The sequence below is a fragment of the Crassostrea angulata genome, chromosome 5 (genome assembly GCF_025612915.1).
Source record: "Crassostrea angulata isolate pt1a10 chromosome 5, ASM2561291v2, whole genome shotgun sequence".
Lineage (NCBI taxonomy): Eukaryota > Metazoa > Mollusca > Bivalvia > Ostreida > Ostreidae > Magallana > Magallana angulata.
Window position 1 is genome coordinate 4259581 of NC_069115.1, and position 15323 is coordinate 4274903.

Sequence of the window (15323 nt, forward strand, 5' to 3'; positions counted from 1 at the left end):
GCTTACTCCTCCTAGGCACTTGATCCTACCTCTATCTATCTGGAGGTTCGTGTTGCTCTGCTTTGAATTTGTATTTCGTTTAAATGGATTTTTAAAATGGTATACAGTTTGTTATTTTCATTTTTTCATTAAGAGACGACCCCTTAAAATATCTTGATATGCATCTGAAGCATTAACTAAGTTATTCCACCCAAGTTATGCCATGTCTTTGACCCATGCCTTTAGACAGTAAAATATTTTCGTCTTTTAAAATACATTCGCACCCTTTTAAAAACATGGATCCACCCCATCAAGAATCCTTACATAAATGTAGTATGTGTTGTCATGGGTGCATTTTTTTTTAAACGCAGTGGTCATGGCTGAATGCAAGTTGAATTTCTAGTCAGGTCCTATTACATTTCATCTCACATAATGGCTTTTAACAACTGACATCTTGTGATGGAAAGAATGTGTGCCCTTCCAATGCAGCACTTGATGGCAACTGTTATTCTTGCTCTTGCCTTAGGATTAGCTTTTATGCTGGAGCACAAATTCCAAGAGCTTGAAGAAGAGCTGGTGTATTTAAAAAGAAATTACAAAACTCTCGAAACGGAATGTGATATGTTAAAATCGAAAGTTGAATCATACGAACATGTATTCAGCAAAGAGAACGGAAGTTTGAAAGAACAGGTGCGAGTTATTCAAACAGATGTGGGCTCTTTGAAAATACAGATGGAAAACTTGAAACAAGCAGCATTGAACACGGGTAAAAATGAAGTTAGTTGAAATTAATAACAAATCAGATAACAAATCTAAGTCACTAAATCCGGGCTGTTATTTAATCTCTAGGTTCGTGGTTCACGAGATGGGGAAGATCAGATTGTCCAGCAACGTCAACGTTAATCTACAAAGGTTTGCTTTTTATCATAACAACTTTTACAGGGGTCCATTCATGTAATATGAATAAAAAAAAAAATAAACACTGTGCCGGATAATTATGTCAGCCCTAAGTTGGCATTTTTTCACCCGCTTAGGATGCAGTTTTTTTATATCATTGTCTAGAGAGTATATTACCTTGTTAGTTTTTAATGTTTTTCACCTGATAGGTAAGATATTTACCTTTGAAAATCAATATCCCATCGGGAAATAATATTTACCATAAGAGAAATAATTTCCGATAGAAAATATTGACAATTCTATAGGATTTTCAAATAATCCTATAGGAGTTATATTTCCTATAAGAGAAAATGATTTCCTGCAAGAATTTGATTCAGACAGGTAGTTTTGCGATGGGAAATGAATATTGAGTTTTGTTCAGATCCTAAGGGAATTTAAATTCCTATAAGATGTTCTTTTATTCCGGTAGGAAACTGTAAATACCCAGTTAAAAACATTTAAAACTGATAAGTATTGAAATGAAAATTTTTCAGAATCACTCTCTTTCAACTTGGATATTTTTGAAAACAACTATTACGTAATATTTTTTATGTTGAGGCGAACGCAGAAGAAACTACACATGTATCTCATCATAGTTAACTACCGGTACATCCCGTGGACTTGCCTCAATTTTAAACATAGCTTTTTTCCCCCAAGAACCCGAAGTTTTAAAATATTAATTCCAAATTGTCCCGCCCTAAGGTGTATATATATAAAACAGTTTGCGCTTATTAAAGGCATATAAATTGTAAACATGACTCCTCCTCTTTTATGTGTGTGATATCCCAATTTTATTATCATAAGGCTTGACCATATGCAACTTCAAAATACATGTAGATATTTAAACTGACGGTTTAATTTGTTCGTTGTTTATAACAAAATTACGTGACTGCGTGTATTTCTAATAGAAATTAGTCTTTTTGATTTGTCACCACCCAAAGTTACCTAACATATAATTGTAATTTATGCTTCGATTAATATTACAGTAAATTAAGCATGGAACTTGCATGGTATTATTTCCTTAACTAACCCCCCCCCCCCCCCCCCCCCCGCCCTCAAGCACGTTACTCAATTTGTATGTACACTGCTGCAGTTGTGATACTGTTTCTTTCAACAAATCATGATTCAATGTTATAATAAAAACGGCCACATTTTGTACCTAATAGATAAATGGTCCGATATTTTTAACCATGATACCGTTATGAAGTTGTTGCTAAATAAAAATAACTCAACCAAAGTAAATATCAAAATAGTTATGATTGTCCAATTAATTGCACTTTTATTTTAACAGTGAAGTTTATGGGCAATGCAAGTTTTATTAAGAACTCTGTGCCGGGAAATTATGCCAGTGCCATGGTGCATTTTTTGCATCCGTCAAAGACTCGAAGTTGTATGTATTGAGAGATTCAAATATACCATATGATAGAATCAAATATACCATATGATAGACCATTGCTTAAAGAGTTTATAACCACCTTTGTTATTAATGTGTTTCATCTGTAATGCAAGATATTTACCTTAAAGAATATAGTCCTACAGAAAAATATTTTTCCCATAGGATAAACAATTTTTCCCTAGGATATTTGGAATTTCCCACTGGAATAAAAGAACTTCACATAGGAATTTAAATTCCGATAGTATTTGAAAACAAATCTCATAGAATTTTGGAATCCGATAGAAGATCTTTTTGTCCTATATATAAAAAAACTACTTATCTGGATAAAACTCCTACCGGAAATACCCTTCGTTTCTCCTATATTCCTGTAAGATTTTTTGAAAAAACCAATAGGATTTTCAATATTTCCCAAAGGAATATTATTTCTTCTATATATGAGAATTACTTTTTTTCTGTGGGATAATAACTCACCTGTCAGGTAAAACACACTAAAAACTGGTTATATACTTTCTGGACCATAGCTTATCATTTAGTATATATAGATTTTATATAAAAAAAAAACATCTTAAGCAGGTGCATAATTATCCGAAGTGTTTAAGATATAGTGAAAAGTAAGTATGAATTCAAACACATCTCTCTCTTGATGAATATATTTATAAACTTTCTCTATATTAAGATATGAAGTAAAATCATTTATCGCAGATATTTTGACAAAAATTTAATTGTTCTTCTTTTTATGAAGGAAAATGTCTTTAAAAAGTGTAAGGTTCTTTTCACTTTCATTATTATGTAGCAATACATAATTATTTAACTAAATGTAAATTATTAGAAATTGTTCAATATCTCTTCATTATACATTGTATACTTTAAATCATCGATTGCTCTCGTAGATGTTTGTCGGACTAATTCCAGGAGGAATTTACGTCACATGTTTCAAAGTTCAGATACATATCTAAGTACTTTTTTACGTAAGCTTATTTATTGCTTACTGTGGTGTTTTTAAGATTTTGATCGTTGTTCCTTCCCCGATTTCTCCAACATACTTCTACAAGAACTTTATCGATGAACTAAGTCGAAATATATTTCTTTGCATTATCTATGCAATGCCTAGTACAAATATTATATGTATTTTAAATGTATTAAAAAAATAAACATAATGATAATTAAAATTATAAAAAATGAAATAAATAGAAATAAAATAGTTTATGCTCCAGTATACTTGTACACTTGCTGTTCGAACGACCTATATATGTATTTATTACTCTAGGGTCGCGTGCTCAGTCTAAACATTGTGACATCATGTTAGTAGAAATATCAATTAACTTAATACTTTCCGTCGAAGTAACAATGTTCCAAAAATATTTGCCAAGAAAAAAATATTAAAACAACGAATTGCAAGCATGATGTTTTATTTGTCTTTCTAACATACTTATTATATATTTTTACCTATTGTCGCAAAAACATAGCATTGGTAGCCATATGAAATTCAAAGGGAATGGTGGGTATGATCCTGACGACACAAAAAATCAGTACGTCAAAGGGAGCAATAGAGCGCCTTTTTTCTTAACCAATGCGTTGTCGTAAGGACTCGCAGTGCTTGCTTCTAGCGCGCAGCGTACACTATAGCCGATCGTTTTCTGGTGGCTATTAAAAAGGAATCTTCCTTTTTCAATTGAATCATTAAAAACTATAGAACTTTTACAGGTTACACTGGTGGCTCATGGTACAACCACAAAGGTGCTGCCTCGAATTTCCTCTGCCTACCTGAGAACCCTCAATGGGGAACACGATCCCTCAATAACTTCCAAGCATTTGTGTATGGAGCTGAATACGAAAACAACTTTTTCGGTGGGAATGCCCATCAACAGGATGTTCCATGCAGTGTGTGTAAAACAAAAACAGGAACTAATTCCGTAATGATCCCGGCCAGAATTTCGTGCTATGACGGTTGGACAATTCAGTACAAAGGATATCTAGGAGCAGGCTTCCATAACCATCTTGCAAGTACGGAGTACGTCTGTGTTGATGAAAATATTCAATTTATTCCCGGAGGATACGAAAATAAGGATGGTAAACTAATATATCCCGTGGTTGCCAAATGCGGATCGTTAAGATGTCACCCATACATAGAAAACAAACCTATAGCTTGTGTCGTGTGTTCTTATTAAAAAAAGGATTAATATATTCAATTTGCTTTCTAAACATGGTTTCAAAATTATTTTTAAATTATTCTTCAAATAATGTAAAAAGTAAATGTAACAAGAGTAAATAAATTCAAATAAACGAATGAAGATTCTATATACATGTACATGTATTTTGTATAGCTTTCTTTCCTCGTTAAGTTTTCATATTTTCAAAAAGGCGACATATGCAACTCAGACTGTGTGACGTGATATATGATTTTGGGCCTAATTTTAAATAACTAAACATGGTTTACGGCGGATTCTAAGATCTTTATTGCTGAATAAAGTACGTTTAGCTATTGTAGAACTATAACATTTCGAAATCAATTTCTCTTTAATTGTATTTTTCTTTAATACTAGCATATACAACATATCATAACAGAAATTCTACAGTAACGAATGAAAGTGCATAGTACGAGATCGATTAAGGTAGCGTATAATTGTCGAGCGCTGCCAGCTTTACTAAACACACGACGTTTCTAATGCATCTGACAGTGAACTTGTGATGCCTCGCTGTCCAGAAGACCACACAGTTAAACGTTATTGTTTGGGGGAGCGCAGCACAAGTTTGAATTTAATTCACACAGGCATATATATTTTATAATGATGGATTACTAGTATACAATGGTCTACCAAATAGATGCATCTACACAATGAAAAATGAATAGAATAAAATATATGACTTTCCAGTATTTATGTGTACACTATAATGTGTTTCTGCGTGGTCGTTTAGAGAGCGAAGGAAGGAAAAAATCCAGTAATTAGTAAGGTGCATATTCGGTCCGCCTATAGTATTTTAATTACAAGGGCTGCATGCTCATTCTAGACATTGTGGCATCATGTTAGTTAAGCAGATATCACACGATAATTTCTGTAAGAGTCACAATTTTCCAAGCAATTTTCCCCCAAAAAAGAATTAAAACAATGAGTTGCAAACCACTGTAACATGTAAGTATCAACATTATGTTTTACTTATCTTTCCAACATTCTTATAATACAATTTTACCTTTCCTAGCGAGAACATGACATTGGTAGCCAAATGAAACTCACAAGAAATTGCAGATACGATTCTAAAGATCAAAATTTAGTGCGTCCAATGGAGTAATAATTCGAATTTTCTATTATTAAAGGTGATTTTCTGGTGGCTCAAAAAGAAAAAAGAAGAAATCTTTCTATTTCGAGTTAACTGTTATAAACTATAAAACGTTTACAGTTTACACTTGTGGCTCATGGTACTGTCACAAAGGTGCTGCTTCAAATTATCTCTGGCTTCCTGAGACTCCTCAATGGGGAATCCGTTCTCCTAATAACTTTCAAGCGTTCGTGTATGGGGCTTAATGCGAAAAGATCTTTTACGGAATGAAGGGAATGCTGATCATCAGGATGATCCATGCAGTGTATGTGAATCAAAAACCGGAACCAATTCCGTAATGATTCCGGCCAGAACGGTGTGCTATGACGGTAAAGCATGCCTGCCATAGATCAAAAATAAAAACACGATTAAAAAATATGCATTTATACTGAACTTTGTATTTTAAATTTTACGATATATACGAATGCATATTTCAAAGGCAAGATATGTATTTTTTAAACATTGTTTTTACGCTCTTCATTTGTTTAATTTTTATTCTAGAGTTTAAATAAAAACAGTCGGATACTGGAAGTAAAGAAGCACTATTGAAAGCACAACTTAAAAAAGTAATTGTTGTGAGATTTTCTGATTAAAGAGGTTCGTTCCTCTGTTTTGGAGCGGCCATTTTGGATCACCTCTAGTTTAAAAAAAATTGTATGAAATAGTATATAGATATATATACTTTTTAGCTCACCTGAGCTGAAAGCTCAAGTGAGCTATTCTGATCACTTTTTGTCCGTCGTCCGTCCGTCCGTCCGTCCGTCCGTCTGTCTGTCCGTCTGTAAACTTTTTACATTTTGAACTTCTTCTCTAAAACCGCTTATCAAATTTCAACCAAATTTGGCACAAAACATCCTTATGGGAGGGCGAATATAAATTGCAGAAATAAAAGTCCGATCTGTATTCAAAGCGGAGAAAACCTTGAAACTGTAGAAAAAGGGGGTGCATTTTTAAAAATCTTCTTCTCAAGAACTACTTAGTCCAATTCAACGTAGTTTAGCATAAATTATCCTTATGGGAAGGGAAATATAAATTGCAAAAATTAAGGTCTAATTCTGTTTCAAATCTTGAGTTATTACGAAAATAATAATAAAGGAAAGGCGTGTTTCAATCAGTTTAATAGCTTCGGATTCGGCATCCAGTAAAATGTGTAGACAAGACTTGGCCTGGGCAAAACAAAAGATTGGCAGTTATTAATCTGCCAATCTCATTAAAATTTCAGGATATTTGATGGACCAGTATATTTGTATTTGCTGTAAATATTGCTGCAAAATAATGCGTATTTGGAATTGACGATTGCCGATCTGCCCCGGCTTTTATTTTGCCACGGCCCGAATTTGCGTACCCATTTTACCAAGACTCGTATTCCATACTTCTAAAACGAGGTTCTTTGTTTAAAGCAGCCATGACATTATACGAAAAAGGGTCGATCTGACTATGATGAAATTGCTTGTTGTGCAACAGTTCGCGAATGAAGGGAAATGTTTGAACCATGCAAAATATATTGGTGCCGATTTTGTGAAGTAAATTGAGGCTAAATATTTCAATGCGTTGACAGTTTTCACACATGACGTTGGTGTTAGCTTGTTCTGATTTTCGTTTCGTTTTCATTATTTATGCTTTGTAACCTGGGAACTATCGTCTGTATTTCGTGATTTTTACGTATCAAATCAAACAGAGACTTCGGTAAATCAAACAGTTAACTGTTTACCTGCGCAAATTAAGCAAAATCTGATGTATCAAACAAGTACTGAAATACAATTCATTCTATCGGTAATTCGGCATTATCTTTTGCATAATGGTAGATTAATGCAATAGGTTTTGTTGAGATGCTCGGCATTTTCTCGAGTTTATTCAGTTTAAATAGAGTTTGATATTGCTGTCGGAAATATGTAGGTATATGCATGTACATGGATATATATGATTCATTTCGAAAAAATAAATTGTGTTCTTAAATTGTTATAGTGCATGTTTCTTGTGTTTAATTGTTTACATTTTCTATTTACTAACCATATTTGAGTGTTAAGCTTCGAATTATAAGCAAGATACAGAGATTTGCTCACAATTCTATGTTTGTACACAGATCTTAAAAACTAAAGATTAAAAAAGTAAAAAAATTGTCAATAATTATTTATTAAGAAAATTTTCAAAGTCTTTTCTTCCAGAAACCAACTTTAACAACTTATTGTATTGTAAACTTAACCTTTTTTTAGCTCACCTGAGCCAAAGGCTCAAGTGAGCTTTTCTGATCACAATTTGTCCGTTGTCTGTCGTCGTCGTTGTTGTTGTAAACGTTTCACATTTTCATCTTCTTCTCAAGAACCACTGAGCAGATTTCAACCAAATTTGGCACAAAGCACCACTAGGTGAAGAGGATTCAAGTTTGGTCAAATGAAGTGCCACGCCCTCTTTAAAGGGGAGATAATTGAGAATTATTGAAAATTTGTTGGTATTTTTCAAAAATCTTCTTCTCAAAACCTATTCGGCCTGAAAAGCTTAAACTTGTGTGGAGGCATCATTAGGTAGTGTAGATTCAAGTTTGTTCAAATCATAGTTCCCGGGGGCAGGGTGGGGCCACAATTGGGGGATCAAGTGTTACATAGGAATATATAAAGAAAATCTTTAAAAATCTTCTTCTCAAAAACTATTAGGCTAGGAAAGCTTACCTCTGAGTGGAAGCATCCTCAGGTAGTGTAGATTCAAGTTTGTTCAAATCATGGTCCCCGGGGGTAGGGTGGGGCCACAATTGGGGGATCAAGTTTAACATAGGAATATATAGAGAAAATGTTTAAAAATCTTCTCAAAAACTATTAGACCAGAAAAGCTCAAATTAAAATGGAAGCATCCTCAGGAAGTTTAGATTCAAGTTTGTTCAAATCATTGTCCCTAAGGGTAGGGTGGGGCCACAATAGGGGGATCAAGTTTAACATAGGAATATATAGAGAAAATCTTTAAAAGTCTTCTAAAACCATTAGGCCAGGAAAGCTCAAATTTGAGTGGAAGCATCCTCAGATAGTGTAGATTCAAGTTTGTTCAAATCATGGTCCCTGGAAGTAGGGTGGGGCCACAATAGGGGGATCATGTTTTACATAAGAATATATAGAGAAAATCTTTAAAAATCTTCTCAAAAACTATTAGGCCAGAAAAGCTCAAATTGAAATGGAAGCATCCTCAGGTAGTGTAGATTCAAGTTTGTTCAAATCATGATCCCCGGGGGTAGGGTGGGGCCACAATTGGGGGATCAAGTTTTACATAGGAATATATAGAGAAAATCTTTAAAAATATTCTTCTCAAAAACTATTAGGCCAGGAAAGCTCAAATTAAAATGGAAGCATCCTCAGGAAGTTTAGATTCAAGTTTGTTCAAATCATGGTCCCCGGGGGTAGGGTGGGGCCACAATTGGGGGATCAAGTTTTACATAGGAATATATAGAGAAAATCTTTAAAAATATTCTTCTCAAAAACTATTAGGCCAGGAAAGCTCAAATTTGAGTGGAAGCATCCTCAGATAGTGTAGATTCAAGTTTGTTCAAATCATGGTCCCCGGGGGTAGGGTGGGGCCACAATTGGGGGATCAAGTTTTATGTAGGAATTGTAGAGGACATCTTTAAAAATCTTCTTCTCAAAACTATTTGGCCAAGAAAGCTCAAATTGGCATGTAACCATCCTAAGGAAGCGTAGATTCAAGCTTGTTCAAATCATGGTCCCTGGGGGTAGGGCGGGGTCACAATGGGGGATGAATTTTTATAGATTTTTATATAGGAATTGTAGAGAAAATCTTTAAAAGTCTTCTTCTCAAAACTATTAGACCAGGAAAGCCCAAATTTGAGTGGAAGCATCCCCGTATCATGTTTAAATAATAGTCCAGTATTATGGTGAGGCCACAATGGGGGATGAATTTTTACTAAGGAATATATAGAGAAAATCTTTAAAAAATCTTCTTTTTAAAGACTATTTGGCCAGAAAAGGTTTAAACTTGTGTAGAGGCATCCTCGAGTAGTGTACCACTGGATGAAAAATCAAGTTTCAGCAAAACTGAAACTATATGGAAACCTTGCTGAAACTTGAAGTTGAAGTTTCATGTATAGTTTCCGCAATGCGGAAACCATTATATCGATTCAGCGAGTATCCGTTAGGTTTCAGTCAGCAGAAACTTTAGTCTAAGATTCCTGATGGTTTCCGCAATGCGGAAACTAAATTTGAATCGTGTGAATAGTTGTGTAAATTATTATGGAAATATCAATCAGTTTCAGAACATTTCCGCTAGGTTTCAGTATGCTGAAACTCTAAGTTAAGATTCCTGATGGTTTCCGCAATGCGGAAACTAAATTTGAATAATGTGAAAAGTTGTTTAAATTATTATGGAAATATCAATCAGTTTCAGAACATTTCCGCTAGGTTTCAGTATGCTGAAACTTTAAGTTAAGATTCCAAATGGTTTACGCATTGCTGAAACTATTACTAAAATTGATTTGAGTTTAATAGTGATATCATTTATTTTCAACAGGTTTAAGTTTAATTCTAGCCTAATGATAATGAATCCGTATATACTAAAATGTAAAGTAAGGTTTCAGCGTGACTGAAACTATATGTATACATGTAACTATCTTCAAATGTGGCCAATAAGGCGATTAAGAACATTTATACTAAGTAATTAATTGAATTTGAAAAGAAAAACTGATGTCTGATCCTGTTTAATGCATATGATGAAATCATTAATCTTAGGTACTCGGGCACGTGTATACATGTGTAATTACATTCTTTGTCCATGTGACCTCCTCTGTGATTTTCCTGTATATTCTGTGTGGATTGCAGGGTTTTGTCTGTCAGGAGTGAACAAAAGACTGTTACATAACACATACACAGTACGAAGCGTGGGTTTATAACTGGAGCCCGGCGGGAATTTTTTTTCAATTTGTGTGTACCTGAGTTAGTAAAACTGATAAGTAAATCATAATTATTTAGTAAAATAGATTATTATACCTATTTTGTAAGACTCCTTCTTAAATCATTTAGTTATCATTTGAATGAACCTTGAGGTACAGTAACTAATTAAGCAAACAAATTAAGGTAAAGTCATTGTAAATTTTTACAAATCGTACCAAATATTCGTACAACCTGAAGTTTAGAGCTAATTCATTTCTTTTTTAATACCACGCCAACACATGTACACAGGAATTTTTTTAAAAAAATTCTACAGTTGATAATAACAAGTAAAACCCACTTGGAGTTTGAGTCTAATATAATAATTGTTTAATTATTTACATGCATTTCAGACTTTACTACATGTATGACTGTATCATGATTCACTGGCGTCGGAAGCAAATTGAAAGTGGGGGGGGGGGGGGTAGACTAATCCTCAGAAATATTGAGAAAAAACCCTAAAAAACCCTAATTCCCAAAATCATGAAAATCCTAATCCGTGGTGGGGGGGGGGGGGGGGGGGGGGGGGGGGATTACCTATACTTTATACTTCCGAATATAAATTTGCCTACCCAAATTTTTTTTCCCAAAATCATGAAATTCCAAATCAGTGTCGGGGGGGGGGGGGGGGGGGGCTAGTATACCTATTACTCCAACTTCTCAATCTTTCATGGTAAATTTAGGAACAATTACATTTCCGGCAAGAAAAAGTGTGGGGGGGGGGGGCTATATGCCTATTGGTTAAGTCTAACTTTGCACTAAGCCCCCCCCCCCCCCCCCCCCCCCCCCCCCCCCGGTTCGACGCCTTTGTGATTCACGCATTTCTATACTTTGTATTTACTTTCTGTATTGTAAACACAGATATTGATACATGTTTATGAAACATGCACATGTTTCTGTTATAAGATATAATAAGCATTATTTATAATTTATTGAAGTTATAACGTATATTACAAAATCAGTTTAAAATCCAGCACTAGCCATGTGGTGCACGTGATTTTAATCCCATTTTTAAAATTTGATTATACATTCGTATACATTTGATGTAGAAAGTATACCAAATAATTAAAATTATATTTTGTTTATATATCAGTCCGACGTTTACGTCTTAATTCCCGGCTTGTTTAACGCGTTTGTATTTTAATTTCATATGTATTCTTAACGTATTGTTCATCGCATGACCAATCAGTGCACATGTGTAACTGTAAAATAATTGCCATCGATTCATCGTAGTTGTAAATTCACCGTACGGGTGAACGCTGTTAACCGGACCCCGTTAATTGATCGGCATCTAATTATATTTGTGATTTCTGTGTGTTCATGCAGAACCTGCTCTGCGATGAACATAATATTTTCACACCTCTATATTTTGAATAAGAATATGACCGTGCTTAGAATCGCGGTGAAAATTGGACAAGTCAAGACTAACTTGTCAGTAAACTATATATGGCTCTATAATATTTAGTTTGGCAAAATCATCAGTACATGTAAATAAAATATAGTTAAAGAGAAAATCTGATACATATGTCCCATTAAAACTTGTTCAATTTCATTAGACATTTGTAAACAAAAGGTCGGCCATTTTTTTTTGGTTAATCACGTGTTACAAATACAATTGTAACAAACACACGCCAATACTTTGTCGTATTTAACCAGGAAATACTGACTCCGACAGTTCTTATTTAAAATAAATATACATGTAAAAAGTATACTATTCGGTAAAAAATGATAATTTTGATTAAACATTATTCATTTTAAACTATCCCAAGATGCACTTTTCCAAGATTTAGCGGGTTCTGGTTGGTCAGTATTGGCGCACTATATGATTCCGAGCGAAGGTTAAAATGGACAAGAAGGTGCTGTTGTAAAATGGAGAATTGAGAAGCATTAATAGCCTCTACAACAAGGAGATAATGCAGGAACGAAGAACTCATGTCAAGGTAACTTAATTCACAATATAGATACCCCCAATAACATTTTCAAGGCTCTAATTTATCTCTCAATTGTAAACGAGATCTCGCGTCATCAAAACAAGATGGCGTCATTTTTTCAAACTTGGTTCGGCGTTTTAATTTTTATTACCGTATCTCTTTTAAATATACGTTTTGACCAAGTTAACCATTAACCAACTTTATATGCATGATAATCAAGATTATCCAGGGTATACACATATATAATTATATAAACGTCCCTAATATAAGAATGCTTGGTTGGTAAACAAGACGAACAATGAATCTTTCGCACATTATACAATTTACAAACTCTAAATGTAACGAAATTTTTTCATTAATTAAATCCGGAAAATGAAATCTTTCACGTTTTTCTTCTTCAGCATTGACAGCATACAAAGTCAATGTATCCGGTGATTAGTTGCATCCTCTGTTCGGTGATTCGGGTGAATGTTTTGACCAGCTGGACGTGAAACACACTTATTGTTGATAAGTTTTTCCATTGTTCAACAAACAATAATTGAATCAAAATGAAAATAACATAGCTTCAAACATAAAATGAAACATTTTAGACCAGATACTACTGTAGTCATTATATGACATAGTTTAAACAGCAACTGGCAACTGCATAGTAGCTTCTGTATTCAGAATTTTATTCAGAATGCTTTTATTACATGTTAGGCTGAATGACTTATGTTTATTGTTTAAAAATCTAAATGAAACTTTATTATTCATTTTTAAGATAAATAGAACAGACATAAAGTACAGCCCAGTGAAAGGAACAAGTTCATCGCAAGAAGAAGAATGTTAATGCTACCACTCTCCAGAACTACTAAGTCTACTGTAGCCATGATGTGATCATATGAGTGCTTCACCGGTCTGGACAATGCTCGAAAGTCCCCCAAAAAGGCCTATTTCCATAAACTACGACTCGGGTTACATCAACAACAGCCAAGGACACTCCTTATTGATTCGAATGGACACATCTCTACGACCCGACTAAACCTCTGCAGAACAAGACTTTTTAATTGTAAAGTATTCTCATTTCAAAAAAAACTATAAACTATAAAAGTACTTTTTTTATATGATCAAATACCAGTATATTACAATGTCTGTCTGTAAGCTAGAATCTTAGAAAATCACATGGTTTTGAGTGGTATTTCCTGGCCAACCCTGGTTTTGACTTATTAAATGATTAATTAGACCTTGCAGATATTAACTTTTATTTTCTTAAATAATTTGTTATATTTGCAAATATTGCATAAAATATTAGACTCCATGTAACTTATATCCTCACACCTCCAAGTTGATAAGTGTTAACTACTTTTTTTTCCATTTTCTTTGTTTAAACATTTATTGATAACTTTGCAGCAATATATGAAAAATTAAGAAACCAATCTTAAATGTAAAAACACTGCATTAGGAGATGAATGCATGGGTCATAGAAATGATAAAATACACCAAACAATATTCAATTATGTCGTATATGAAAATATATGATTTGAACATATTTTATTGTGTAAGTAACACAAAAGGATCGGAAACAAGTTCTTGCAACTTACAAGTTCCTCTCCTAATGATATTACATACAATATATACAATTGTCATAGTACATGTAATTTTACATGTTACTTATAGTTATTGACTTTATAATAATTAAATTCATGGACATACATTTACAAAATACAATGTAATTGCAAATATATAGTAGATAACGTTAATGTACAGTATAGAAAGCAAAAGCAAAAAGGAATTTAATTATTAAATCTTCCAGACTCATTAATGAACTTTTGAACTGTTGAAAAAATAAAGCAGTTTGTATTGTAAGACAAATTGTCACTACCCCAAAGAAGCAAATGTGAGTTAATTAAAATTGTTTCATCAAGCCTATTAAAAAGTAATTCAAAAAGATTGTTTCTTGCATTTACATAATTCTTGCATACAAAGAAAAAGTGATAAACATCCTCCTTTTGACCAGAAATACAATTGGGTGATTCAATAATGTTTCTTCTATACAGATCATAATTCAAAATACAGTTGTGTCTCAACTTGGTATGTAAAATATTAATAGTGCGTTTACCAAATGAAAAATATTTTGGAGGTTGAGGAATACTTTCAGTAATGTTTTTCTTGAATATGTTGAGAGACGTTGCTTCCCTAACTTCTAATTTGAGAGAATTCCATTTCCGAATGGTGTCAGGTACAAAAGATTTTTTGTAAAGTTCTAATCTGCTGATTGGAACACTATAATTTTCGCTATTTCTTGTGTGATATATTGAGACATTTTTTGTTACGGGAGGAATACTATTGCTCAAGTACTCAGGTACTTGATTTGTATGAATTTTAAACATGGTTATTAATTTAGCATTATTTCGTCGACTGACCAGAGATTCCCAGCCAGTTTCTGTGTAGAGAGAATCTGTAGATGCTAAAATTGGTAAACCAGTAACAATCCTTGCAGCACTTAATTGAACTTTTTCTAATCTATATATTTAAAATATATAAAGACAACATATACCCCATGTATTACAATTTTTATATAACAAAATTACTTGGATGGAAAGTTGTTTCCATGTGGGTTTTATTTTAATCTGTGTTATGTAACTAATATATAATTGGAATTAGCTTTTATATCATAAGTAAAATGCTGGTATTGATGAGAATTGTAAGGTGAATGATCTGTGTGATACTTTGTATTTTATACATTCATGCTACAAAAAGCAAGTACATGTTCATGTAGTAATACTTGTCATATATAAACAATGTATATTTTACTTCATGTCTTGGATTTAAAAAAATTAATGTAGGTAAAGTAGTGAAATGTAG

General features: G+C 33.4%; 1 protein-coding gene across 2 annotated transcripts; it reads left to right on the plus strand.

Moving 5' to 3' along the window:
- The first annotated feature begins 229 nt into the window (after positions 1–229).
- Positions 230–4609, plus strand: LOC128183085 (short-chain collagen C4-like). Of its 2 annotated transcripts, XM_052851943.1 has the most exons (3): positions 235–745; positions 829–891; positions 4016–4609. In XM_052851943.1, the coding sequence occupies exons 1-3, from the start codon at positions 439–441 to the stop codon at positions 4477–4479; spliced, it is 834 nt and encodes a 277-aa protein (XP_052707903.1). In that variant the 5' UTR covers positions 235–438; the 3' UTR covers positions 4480–4609. The 2 variants fall into 2 exon arrangements, with proteins under 2 accessions (XP_052707904.1, XP_052707903.1); XM_052851944.1 differs by lacking the exon at positions 829–891 and having other exon boundaries at positions 230–745.
- Positions 4610–15323: the final 10714 nt, after the last annotated feature.